Genomic DNA, 12,152 nt, shown 5'->3' with positions numbered 1-12,152 from the left:
CAATCAACACACACTCAACAGTCCAAACAAAGATGTTTAGCTATTTAATCAGCATTCAGCATTTGTTTCGTTTTTTTAATTCGATGTAAAGAAAAAAGGTCTTTACCGGTGAAACTAAATAAAACCAAAACAAATAAATTATTCTAAAATGTTAAATCAAATAATGTTTAGTGCAACGAGTAAAACAAAGATGCTACAGCGGGTGCTTTTTAAATCAAATTAAGTCAATGTAATTTTAAGGTAAAATAAAAATGATCATCCTATCCAGAAATGACGTTTACGTCAAGCTTTTCAAAAGTGCATGCATTCTTTACAAAAAAATAAGCATTTCAGCTTTGTCACATGTTAGTCTGTTTCGTTTCTCATCAAACACGTGAGAAGCTGAGCTGATCAAACGTACGCTGTCTACACTAGTGCAGGGCGCGGACAGGTACTATTGCGCAACTTCAGCGAGCGCAGGAAAGCGGCTCTTATTTGTGCACCAGTACGCTAACGGCTGTTCGCTTCTTGGTATCTGTGCCTCAGACAGGTACCTCTGCATTTCCAGTACAATGCTTCCACACAAATGACATTTTCACAAATGATTCCAAAGTAGTCTGTGCAGGCGGGCGCACTTCCGGAAAAATCAGCCGAAATTTTTTTAAAAAGGAGTAGGGGTGGATGTATGGTCAATGGTGTAATTATAGATGTAATTACAGAAATGAATTAGGCCTAGTAGGGCTAATTAATTTCTGTAATTAAATCTATAATTACACCATTGACCATACATCGTCTACCCCTACCCTTTAACCCAACCTTAAACCTTTCCTTTTTATCAATACATTTTTCTTTATAATTAATCCACTTTTTTTTTTTACGTAAGCACATAGTAGTTAAAGACACCTAACATAAAGTGGGACCCACAGTAACTTAATGTAACATTTATCCAACCATCCAGACACATGAGTGAAAACCAAATGAGGAGAGGGAAGCCCCAAGTAATGAAAATCAATCATGACTCCAATAGACCTAGTTTGACTACCTCAATTCAGAAAAAAACTAAACTGTGCATTTCATACAATAATGAAAAAATTCCTGGACACAGAGACTAACTTGATCAAGCATTCTGAGGGAAAAACTCAGGAATCAGATATGGCAGGGTTTCCAAAATGGGGGTTCTTGAGGGAACTGCAGCTAAATGAATTCCTAGCAATGCCATAAGCTCACATTACTTTTCCCTTTCACACCATAGGTATATGTCAGAAGAAATGCCATTTCAAAGGTTGAGACAGTTAATAAATAATTCTGAAAATAATGATGATGAATCAACTACAATAAGAGCAGGGATATTTATTAAATAAACATTTTCTACTTCTATTTATTTAACTGCAAATGCTCAAGGCTATTCCAAAGGGCATAACCAGCAGAGTTCAGACTGCTGGCACACAGCCGGAGCCATGAGAAGCACTCGAAAAGCACAACATGGGTCAATAATTAACACCCGCTGGATAACCCTGACCTAATGCCATATCATCAACAGACAGATATAGAGGGAAAGGACAATGAAAAGATGGAGATGTGATCCGATACAGGATTCACTCTTAGACTATATGGAGATGAGCTAAAATGGAGGAGATGTAGGAGGAAAGAGAGAGAGAGAAAGAGAAAGACCTTCTCTCAGCATGTTTTCGACTCTAAAAGAGAAGTGGTGGAACACACACACTGATTCTCCATCTGTTGGCCACAGAGAGGGTGGAGAGGGCGGCACACATGAAAAGAGAGAGAGGGACACCTAAAAACATCAGGAGAACGAGTTTTAAAAAGCAAAGGCGAATGAAACCCATAAATGGATAGATTGAGTCAAAGAATAAGAGAGAGGGAGAAAAGAGCACGGAAGGGGGAAAAGCGGAGAGAAGATATGAATAAAGAATGACCTCTGACCTAAAGCAGTGAAAAGAGGATGCTGGGATTGTGAGAGGTGAGTGTGAAAAGAGGATGAGACAAGACTCAGAAAGCAGAATGATGTCCGGAATAACATGCTTCATGCTCTGAAAAAAAAAATTCTTTAATGGCAAAAAAGTGCTCTTAAAAATAACTCAAACTGGAGTGGATGTTGAATGCATTAAAGGGACAGAATATTCTTCTGTCATCATTTACTTACCCTTCAAACCTGTATGACTTCCTTCTGTATAGGGAAAAACTTATTTTCAATATAATAGAACTGATAATAGAACCATATTTCAGGAAAAGGTTGCAGAGGTTAAAAAGACACTGGAGAGGATGATTATGTGAAAAAATTACCTTAATATCAGTCTGTTTGTCACACAAAAAAAGCTTATTTTAGAGGACTAGGAAAATATGGCACAAGTCAATTAGAGCACTTTATTATTGATTTTTTTCGTGATATTTTATGCTTTTGCATCCTTTTTGAAGCTTAAATGCTCCCGTTCATTATAGTTGTATGGAAAATAATAATTTCTTCAGGACTCCTTTTATGTTCCAACATGAACATGAGTAAATTATGGCATTTCTTTCCTTCTTTCTTTCTTTCTTTCTTTCTTTCTTTCTTTCTTTCTTTCTTTCTTTCTTTCTTTCTTTCTTTCTTTCTTTTAAAGTGCCTTTATTTTGCTATTTTAATGGTTCCTAATTTAGTTTGGAAGGTCTCCTACAATATGTTTAAATGCGTCCAAGGTCAAAAAACACTTTAATTTTCTTATAATATATATTACACATTACCTAATTTCTCAAAGAGTCTGAAAATGGTTAGTCTGAAGATTTAGTCTCTCGAAACACCTCCCTTCCACAAACATACTCTGCTCTGATTGGTCAGACAGCCCAGTCTGTTGTGATTGGTCTACAGCTAAAAGCGCGTGTCGGAAATGAAACACCCATTACCATATCTGAATTTCAACTCTGGAGGCTTCCTCAGCGCTTGATACACAGTAACGATGGTGTCGGTGTTTCTGTATCAGTTCCAGTGCGAGTCCTTATTCTTTTGAAATGCATGCAAAGTGGATTTGCAGTGCTGAAAACAGCATCATGTCGACAACACGAACCAAACTCTTCCGGGCCTCAGCTACAACTACAGTGTTTGAAGGACGGTCAAAGTAGACGTTGTTCGTGGGCAGACCATATAGGCTGGCATTATGCAAACTTGTTACATTGTAGCTTAGGCATGTTACGAGAAGTGAGTCTGGAGTTGCTGATGACTCGTTCAGCAATTCAGAATCGATTTTTTCGTTTAGGAGACAATAACTTAATTTGTTGTGCACTTTGATCTTTAAAACTGTGCAGACATTTTACATTCACAAACAGCTATATTGCATGAAAGGTATTATTCAAAAAAGGGCACTTTAATATTTTCCCAGAGAATTAAGAGAGGCTTCCTAAGAGTGTTTACTAAAACTAAAACTACAAAAAAAAAAATGTCAGTAATTTAAAAAAGCTGAAATAAAGTTACAAATATATATATATATATATTTGTACAAAATATTTACAAAATATTTTTACAATATTTTGTAATATATATATATATATATATATATATATATATATATTACAAAATATTGTAAAAATAAAAGCTATAATTTGCAATATTAATAAATACTATAATGGTATATACAGTAAATAATACCAAAATAACAGTGTTCCTATCAACCTTTAAATTGCTCTCATGGCACTCAAGATAATCTAGATGAAAATGCCACATAACACATTTATCTCTAACTGATTTTACAATATTGTGCAGTAGCATCCCAAAATTGTGGAAAGCTTTAGTCTGCACAGATATTATAATAGGTTTAAAAGTGCCCGTGAGGTCATAAATCTGAGGTCATGGTAAAGGCTGGAGCATAAGCAAATTAAAATCATAGTGAAGGAGCTAATTAGAGGATAAATCTAGACAAAAATGGAAGCGTTTCATTTGCTGCCTCCGCTATGATCTCTGTAGTACTGGAACAAACTGCCCAGCCAATCAGCACAGTCTTACACCCACATAAATAACTAATATGTGTTCCTTACTAATGACTAACGGCCCCATGGGAGGGAGTCAAAGAAGAGGAGGATGCAGAGAGAGAGAGAGAGAGAGAGAGAGAGAGAGAGAGAGAGAGAGAGAGAGAGAGAGAGAGAGAGAGAGAGAGAGAGAGGGAGAGAGTCAGTCAATGAATACCATTTCCCTGTAATACCAACCAAATGAATCCTCCACTGCTCACTGCTAACATATCCTTGGTTTTCAAAAAGTAAGAATAAAAAAATAACATGTGAAAACGGATGGAAAGTGTATATGTGTTTGGAAATCGATCAAACAATAAGTGCTAATTGTATTTAGCCCATTAAAAATTTGCATTCACTAATACTGTCTGATTATCGAGCTAATTTTTCTTTTGATTCAGTTGAATCGATTTGCAAGAGTACGATGAGTTTGTAATGTTCAATGGGGTGGACTACATTGGAGCCAAAAGCAACATTCAATTTAATCTACAAAACTTAATAAAAAAACCATCAGTGATAAACAGCGGTGTTATCATATATATATATATATATATATATAAGAAAAGAGAAAAGTCAACACAGGGACCTCTGGGAAAGATTTTGAGAGATGAATCAAATTAGTGAAAGTAATTTTTTAACCGGTTGACTGACACAAATTGTTTAAAATTTCATTTTCAATAAAATAAGTTAGACTGTCAGACATTTTTCATGTTTTTCATACTGTCAGAGTACTTCATCTAATGACATGTATCCTCGATATGTCAAAAATGTAGATGTATACAGACAGTTCAGTGAGAAATTCTTGCTGGAAAACACTTTTTTTTTTAACATTCAAAGGCATCTTCAACCCAGTAGAAATGCTTCCAATTAGAGATGGCAGTGGATGAGAATTATCTGAATAAAACTCAGCTTGAACTTCACACATTAAATCTGTGTTCCCCATCAGCCTGGTTTATTTTAGTGTTTTTATTTTGGCTTGTTCTGAACTCGATGATTCAACATTGTGAAAGGAGAGTGATGGATTGTTCTAGACAATAATTTCAGACAAGCAAGGGTGAAAAAGGCAGAAGATGAACAGATCTAAGAGCTCTCAAGATACTTGAGTAGAGAATACAGGGGTTGTGCAGCTGCTGGCGATGAGCGAGCAAACATAATTATATGAGCCGAGTATAGAGGGTTGAGCTCAATGAGGCAGAGAGGAAGACACACGCTGAGACTGACGCTCTGGAGCTGCTGTTTCTGTTGATGCCTGGATCACCCAAGGATGCAGAAAAAAAAACATCTGCAGAATACTTAACCTTTCCCCCACCAACAACAAACTCCATGTGTTTTCTTATTTAAAAATGGGAAAACACGGTAGCATAAAGCCTGAGGAGAATGAGCACACAAAATAAGCAGAAGCGGGAGAACTTGGTGTTCAACAAAAATGTTTCAACCCCAAAGGAAACCCAGATTGTGCTTTTGTCAAACACATACATACACAGAGCACATTCCTTCACACAAAAATGTAGACCTCACTTCTATATAAAGTGTTTTACAATATTTCGGATTGCATCCATGTCCAGAAATAAATCCAGAACCAAGCAAAAACGGAAGAAACATGTTCTCAACATGTTCACGTCTCTGCCATAGAATCTCAAGTCTTCAAGATCAAGTCTAAATATTTTCCTGTCCTGTCATAGGACAAATATTATTGTTTTATATATATTTTTCTCATTCATTAGGTATTCAAAAGAAAGTATTTACATGAATAAAAATAATAATAATCTGAAATAATATTAATAATAATCATTGTTGTTGTTGTTAATAATAATAATAATAACAAAATTATTGTTATTGGTATATTAATTATTATTATTAATTATCCAATCACAAGAAAACAAAACATTTTTAGGCATATTTTTCTTTTAGTTAATAGAAAATGAATATGTTTCCCCATAGTAAATTAATGGGTTACTGTGGTAAACAATTTGTTTTTGCTCACACTAAACAACACGGTACACCCCCAGCATATGATGTATTACCAATCATATCATATCATTATATCTATACCTGTGGAAAACAGGAAAGAAAAATATAATATAATATAATATAATATAATATAATATAATAATACTAGACAAATATTTCTCCTTGTATATAAAGACTACATATATTAATGTAATTAATTAATAATATTAATTATATTAAAGACTTGTTGAAGTCAAAGTCTAGGTTAAATTATGTTCAAGTCTAAGAGAAACGATATTGTTGGAATCACTTTCAGAACGTTTTTTTTTTCCTGCTGATGAATGATAAAACATTATCGCTCTTGGTGTGAACAGGCCTTAAGAGTCTCAACTCAATGTATTTGTGAATTAATTGAGTCTTAGACTTCAGTTTTCATCTCTTGCACAAAAGCACACACAGTTTTGTTGACCAAACTTTGTAATTCATATCAACACTAAATGAACTTCTCATACCACAAAAATAGCACAAATACCATATGGCAACACAAAGGCCCAAACATCCAATAACCCAGATCAACCCCTTATAACATGAGGTTTATAACACAAGGGAATGAGGCACTTACTGTTTCCGTAGAGTCGAAGTGTTGTTGGTCCCAGAGCTGTCATTGCGCTCCAGTCGGCTTCTCTCTTTCTCAACAGGAGCTGACCCACATGACAGGCCTCGGGTCAGCCTCGTGTGTGTTCGTCGAGCTGGACCAGGCACCGTGGATGAGGGTATATTACTGCTGCTGTTCTGAACGACATCTCCGGCATTGTGGTTTGGTAGTGATGATGGCTGGCTGGGCTTTGAGCTCTGGTTGTAGTTGTGGATCTGCTGCGAGTTCTCGGTTCCTGGGTTCCTGTCCTGCCGCAGGTCCTGGTTCTCCTGGTTGACCTGGTCTAGCTGCGTCTCGAGCTCCTCGATGCGTTTACGTTGAGTTTCTAGAAGTTTGGCCTGGTTCTCGATGATGTTATTGAGTTCCAGAAGGTACTCCACAGCCCGACTTGGGCTGTCTGGGTTGGACTCCATAGTTTGGGCCTTACCCTTCCCCCCCCCCCACCTGATAAGTTCAGTGGGGGGGAGATAAAACAAAAGAGCCCGAAGGTAGAAGCTTGATAGATCTGTCTTTTATCCTATAAGTTGCAACGAGTATCAACAAATGAAAAACACCAGCAAAGGACATTTACAGCACCAATGTTATTTGCAGCGATTGCATCTTAGTGTTCATCCATGAATCCTTCAATTGTAAAAAAAAGAAAAAGAAAAAGAAAGTATGGCCTGTAACTGCAGCACTCAGCAAATGAGTTCAAAGGTCAACAATTCGCATCCTCTCAGCTGTGATTGTACTTCAAAAAGTTAGTAAACAAAGATGAAGTCTAAAAAAAGGTATTGCATGGACAGTTCTGAGCATCAGCTTGTAGCTGTTCCAGACAAAAAGATCCATTTGAGTCCACGTGACGACATGAACTCATGAACATAAGTGATGTAAATAAATGCTTATATTACAGTCAAAAGAAATCTGTAGATCATTTCTACTGTTTCCACAAACCCAGTCATTCCCAAATCCAGTCATCTTGAGATTTGCTGTGCTACACACAACTCCCACATGCTGAGGTAGCACAGTGGAAAATAGGGAACAGCAGCAAAAATAGACCAATTTAATCCCTGAAATCCACTAAGATCTGTATAGCTTGAGATAGAAAACATACTGTAAATATAAGTGAAGAAACGGCTTTCTTCATTAACAGACAAACGGAATCATAAATGTGAAGTCCAACACCTCAAGACAGTAAACCGCTTTTATACAAAGCAGCAGAAGAAGAATTTGAGATAAATACATTAAAAGTGTAAGAAACACTTGCACGCGCTGAGCGCGCGTTCCTCTTCTTCTTCTTCTTCTTCAATATAGTGTCAATGTATTTCAAAATCAAATTTACATATATGGTTCCACATGTTAAAAAAAAAATCCTACTTACACCTCTCTTTATCGGTGTTTTCTTTTCTTCAACCCATTTTAAGGGAAGCTTTCAGTGCATCTCGAGCGCTCCGATTTCTTTTTACAATCTTCGCGTCTTGTTAGTTTATTTTAACCTCGACGTCCGGCGTGTGTGAATAACAACGTCGTTTAAGACTTAAGGCTTTTGTATTTTCTCTCATAAAACAGACTTTTCCAAGACGTAAATCGAAGAGGTGACCGAGGACCACCTGCGCTAAAGTTCCGCGTTCTCCTGTATTTCCCGAAGTAACCGACGCTTGGTCACTTGACGCGCGCTGATGCTTTTGAAGATGATCTCGCGGATGCTCAGGTTCGTGAGCGCGCTTCTCACCTGACAGATCCAGTAGCAACTGAAAAGCATAGTAAGCGTTAAACTAGTCTTTCCTGCGCTCGTCACACAGTCAACCCACGCAAGATCTTTTCAGTAGAACAGAGAGAGAGAGAGAGAGATTTCAACAAATGAAGCTTGAATCATACAAACGTGTTAGGCTACATATGTAACGTAATAATTCGAATAGCCTTACAAAAATGACCATAGTATCAACATCTCTATCAAAAATATCATAGTTAAAACAATTATTGTCATGACAAATAATACATTTGTCAAAATAAAATAACCAAATAAATTTAAAGAAAGAGAATTATAGAAATGACAAAAATGTTATCGGGGAAAATATGCTGTAAAAATCAAACCAATAAAATTGAAGATTTAAGTTTTTGTTGCCTTTAATTTAAGTAAAAAATTGTGCTACAAAATGTTAGTAAGTTAATTGCGCTTTTCAATTGTATTATGAACAGTATGAATAGAACTGTATTAATCATGGCAATATTGTACAGTAGTAAAGAATTTAAAAAAATGTTTAGTTACACTATTTTTAAGGTGTCCTTGTGATTATACGTAATCAGTAAAGTTAATTAACAACATGTATTTACAATATGGTTAGGAATAGGGTTATTTGCACACTCAAAAAAATGCTGGGTTGTTTCTGTAAACAAATTGTTGGGTTGATTGTGCTGGGTCAAAAAGTTGGGTTGTTTGGGGTACTGTAAACACATTATTGGGTTGCGTATGCTGGGTCAAATGAGTTGTAAGGGGGTCATTCACAAATGAACCGCTGGTTGGGTTATTTTAACCCAGCAACTGGTTACCTTTTTCATTCTTTGCGGAACTTTCTGGATTCTTCTTCACTTCTGACTCGAGGAGCACACCACTCGACTCGGAGCAGGCAGTGTTTTATGGTAAGTTAATATGAATGTTTACCTATATTTTTAATAAGTTGTGGTGGTAGCAGCAAGCTAATTTCACTGTTCAACATACAGTCTTTGATATGGAAGTGTGAGGGGTAACGTATTTATTCTGTGAAACATTAATTAGCCACAGCTAGCCGGTTAGAATTTTTGACAAAATGCTGCATCGTTAAATCCTTAGTTGAAATTAAACCAGCTATATCAGCAGCCTTTTTGAAAATTTAAATTCTAAATTCATCATGTAATTATCGTAGGCCTATTCATTGTGGACGTTGCGTATTTAAAAGTGAGAAAAGCGTTTTGTATGAAATCCCTACGCTCAGTTTCCCTCACAGGGCTCGCACGTAAAATCAGCGGGAAATGAGTCTCTAATGTAGGGCTACGTTAGGCTAGCTAGTGAGTTGTGAGTGAAAAGTCTGCTGGCGTAGTTTTAGAAATACTCGTCTGAAGAAGTGACTGAGGTAAGTTCCAGCACAGTCTGCGTGTGTCTTCTGTAATGTCTCGAACCACCGTTTCTGCCAAAAAAAAAAAGGCTTTCAAGAGCTTGATATAGCCTTTTTTTTTTTAAGTAAATGTTAGGGCTGTGACGGTATGGGATTTTTTCTTACCGCGGTAAAGAAGCAACAAATCTCGCGGTTTGGCGGTTAACCGACGGTTTGGCGGTTAACCGAATCAAGAACGCATGTAGCTTGTAAATGACAATGGAAATGAATAACATAAAGCAGTATTCTTTATTAACAAATAAACAAATTAACAGTTATATTAAATTGTAAATATGAATAATTAACTATTAATTAAGGCCGGCGACACACTGGCTGCGTGGTGTGAGTGTGGCGTTTCTGTTGCGTGTCAGCTGCGTGGCTTTTTTTATGTCTTTGCACACCAGAAACAGCGCTGCTGCTGCTAGGTGACACATTAAGCCTCATTGGTGATATATTCGACATATGGGGAGAGAGTTGTGGAAGGCCTATAATGTTAAACATAAATAACAGCAAAGACAGCGTCGGCAGTATTGACGGCAAAATAGGCTAGAGAATATTTCGTTCTGTATTGACAGGTGCAATATTTGAAAATCGATAATATTTTTTTTAATTACATTTATATCTGCATTTATGTCAAAACCTAAACTTTCAAACATCAAAATGTAATTTATTAATATGTATTCATGTCAAAATGACATACAAAATTTTTGTTCCTATTCTATTTTGCCAGGAAACGCTTCCAACAGGCTTGCGTGAAAAATAGGCGTCGGTTCTATTTATAGCATGCACGCTTTTTTTCCGCGCGGCACGTGCCGCAACTGAGACGCGCGTCTCACGCAGGCAGTGTGCAAGCTCTAACCTGTTAACATGGGAGCCGAAATAAAAACGGACACGCCACGCAGCCAGTGTGTCGCCGACCTAAGGTAGGTGTGCTGCACTTAAGTCCAGCAAACGCCACAGGATGGTTAATTTTTCTAAGATGTGGTCTTAAGTTAGTGGTATTTCCTCGCGAGACGGATACTTTTGTGCGACAAATACGGTATATTGCCTTGTCCAAATTCACCGGATTCCCCTTAATTGTCACCTGCCTCAAAGGCGACACAGTATTTGGCTTATACACTAGATTCGTGGCTATTTTTTGAATAATGTCATTCGGCTAGCGCCGTCAACTGTTATTGCCTATAGGCTACCACATAAGAGAGATCGCTACTTGCAATTAAAATCTCCAACTGTTTACGTTATGCTTGTCTTTTATGCCTGTGTTTGTTTGTATTTAATTGAACATTATCTGTAAACATCACAAGTACTGAAACCTAGCAGTTAATTAATAATAATCAGAAACACACAAAAAAATAAATCCCCCATATGTTTAACGGACTGTCCCTCCCTTGCGCAGGAAGCGTTTTTTTTCCCTCCAGAAGCACTTGAACATGGGACTCGCAGAATACAGTAAATTATAAGCAAAAATGAATGTGTTTATAGTTCATATCACACACCATATGCACTCCTGTAACTTAAAAAAAAAAAAAAAAAAAAAAGGTGCGGTGATGACCTCACACCGCGGTAGGCATCTCATTAACGCGATATTGCGGTGATGCGGTTATCGTCACACCCCTAGTAAATGTATGACTTTCAATCTTTATAAACATCGACTGAGGAAAGGAGAAATAAATGGACAGGCGCCAGTTTTGAGAAGAAAAGTATACCCGTAGTTGAACGAATGATCGCCAATATTTAAAACTTAAAAAATTGTAAACTTACATGATAGCCTACCCTACCACCATGCATGTCATCTTTCATTTTATTGTGTGCAAGTTAACATCTAACATCTATCATCAGCGCTGCCAGTCAGGAGATTAAGCAGCTTTGTGGGTTTGTGAGTTTTAATGTTAAAGACACTATATCAACATTACAGTAATATTTTACTTTTAATAATAATGTTTTATTTTAATGCCTTAATGTTGATCATATTTGTCCAAATTACTCTTTTATTACTATTACAATAATTCAGTTTGCAAATACTACACATTTTGTTTGTTTTTCACATTTGGTAATTTGGTAATGTTTGCAATAATTTTAATTGCATATTCAATAATAAATTGATACTTCCACAAAAAAAGCTTAACTTGCATGTCAGTTTTATAGCAAAACTCTAAGTGATTGTCCGGGAAGCAGACACACTCTGTCAGTTTAAATCTAGAAAAACGCATCTCTTTTACCTGGCATTCATATAGAACATTATACATTTCTATTATTCAAATCAGTTAAATGATTATTAGGCTGCATAGGCCAGCCGGAACCGGGGACACTTTCCTATAACACCTGATGTACTCATTATTTAATAAGAAAAATGGCCTCTATGCTAATGTATGTCTTTCTGTTCATTCTAAAGTTTACTGAAGTCAGCCGGATCCAGGCCGTATCCAGATCAGAAGGTGGACCTGCGCCTGGACCCATCCATGACGCAT

General features: G+C 36.7%; 1 protein-coding gene across 6 annotated transcripts in view; it reads right to left on the bottom strand.

Annotated features, from left to right (window-relative positions):
• The window catches only part of iqsec2b (IQ motif and Sec7 domain ArfGEF 2b), a 79,864-nt gene extending 71,544 nt beyond the window's left edge, over nt 1-8,320 (bottom strand). For 3 of the 6 annotated variants that reach the window (XM_082189404.1, XM_082189405.1, XM_082189406.1), the window contains exon 1: nt 6,542-8,319. In XM_082189404.1, the coding sequence (XP_082045530.1) occupies nt 6,542-6,987 (446 nt within the window). In that variant the 5' untranslated portion in view covers nt 6,988-8,319. Of the gene's footprint in view, nt 1-6,541 lie in introns of all 6 variants that reach the window. The other 3 variants (XM_082189400.1, XM_082189402.1, XM_082189401.1) reach the window with 2 other exon arrangements.
• Nucleotides 8,321-12,152: the final 3,832 nt, after the last annotated feature.

This window comes from Leuciscus leuciscus, assembly GCF_965113295.1.
Source record: "Leuciscus leuciscus genome assembly, chromosome: 13".
Classification (NCBI taxonomy): Eukaryota; Metazoa; Chordata; class Actinopteri; order Cypriniformes; family Leuciscidae; genus Leuciscus; species Leuciscus leuciscus.
This window is presented reverse-complemented; position numbering and strand designations above follow the sequence as displayed.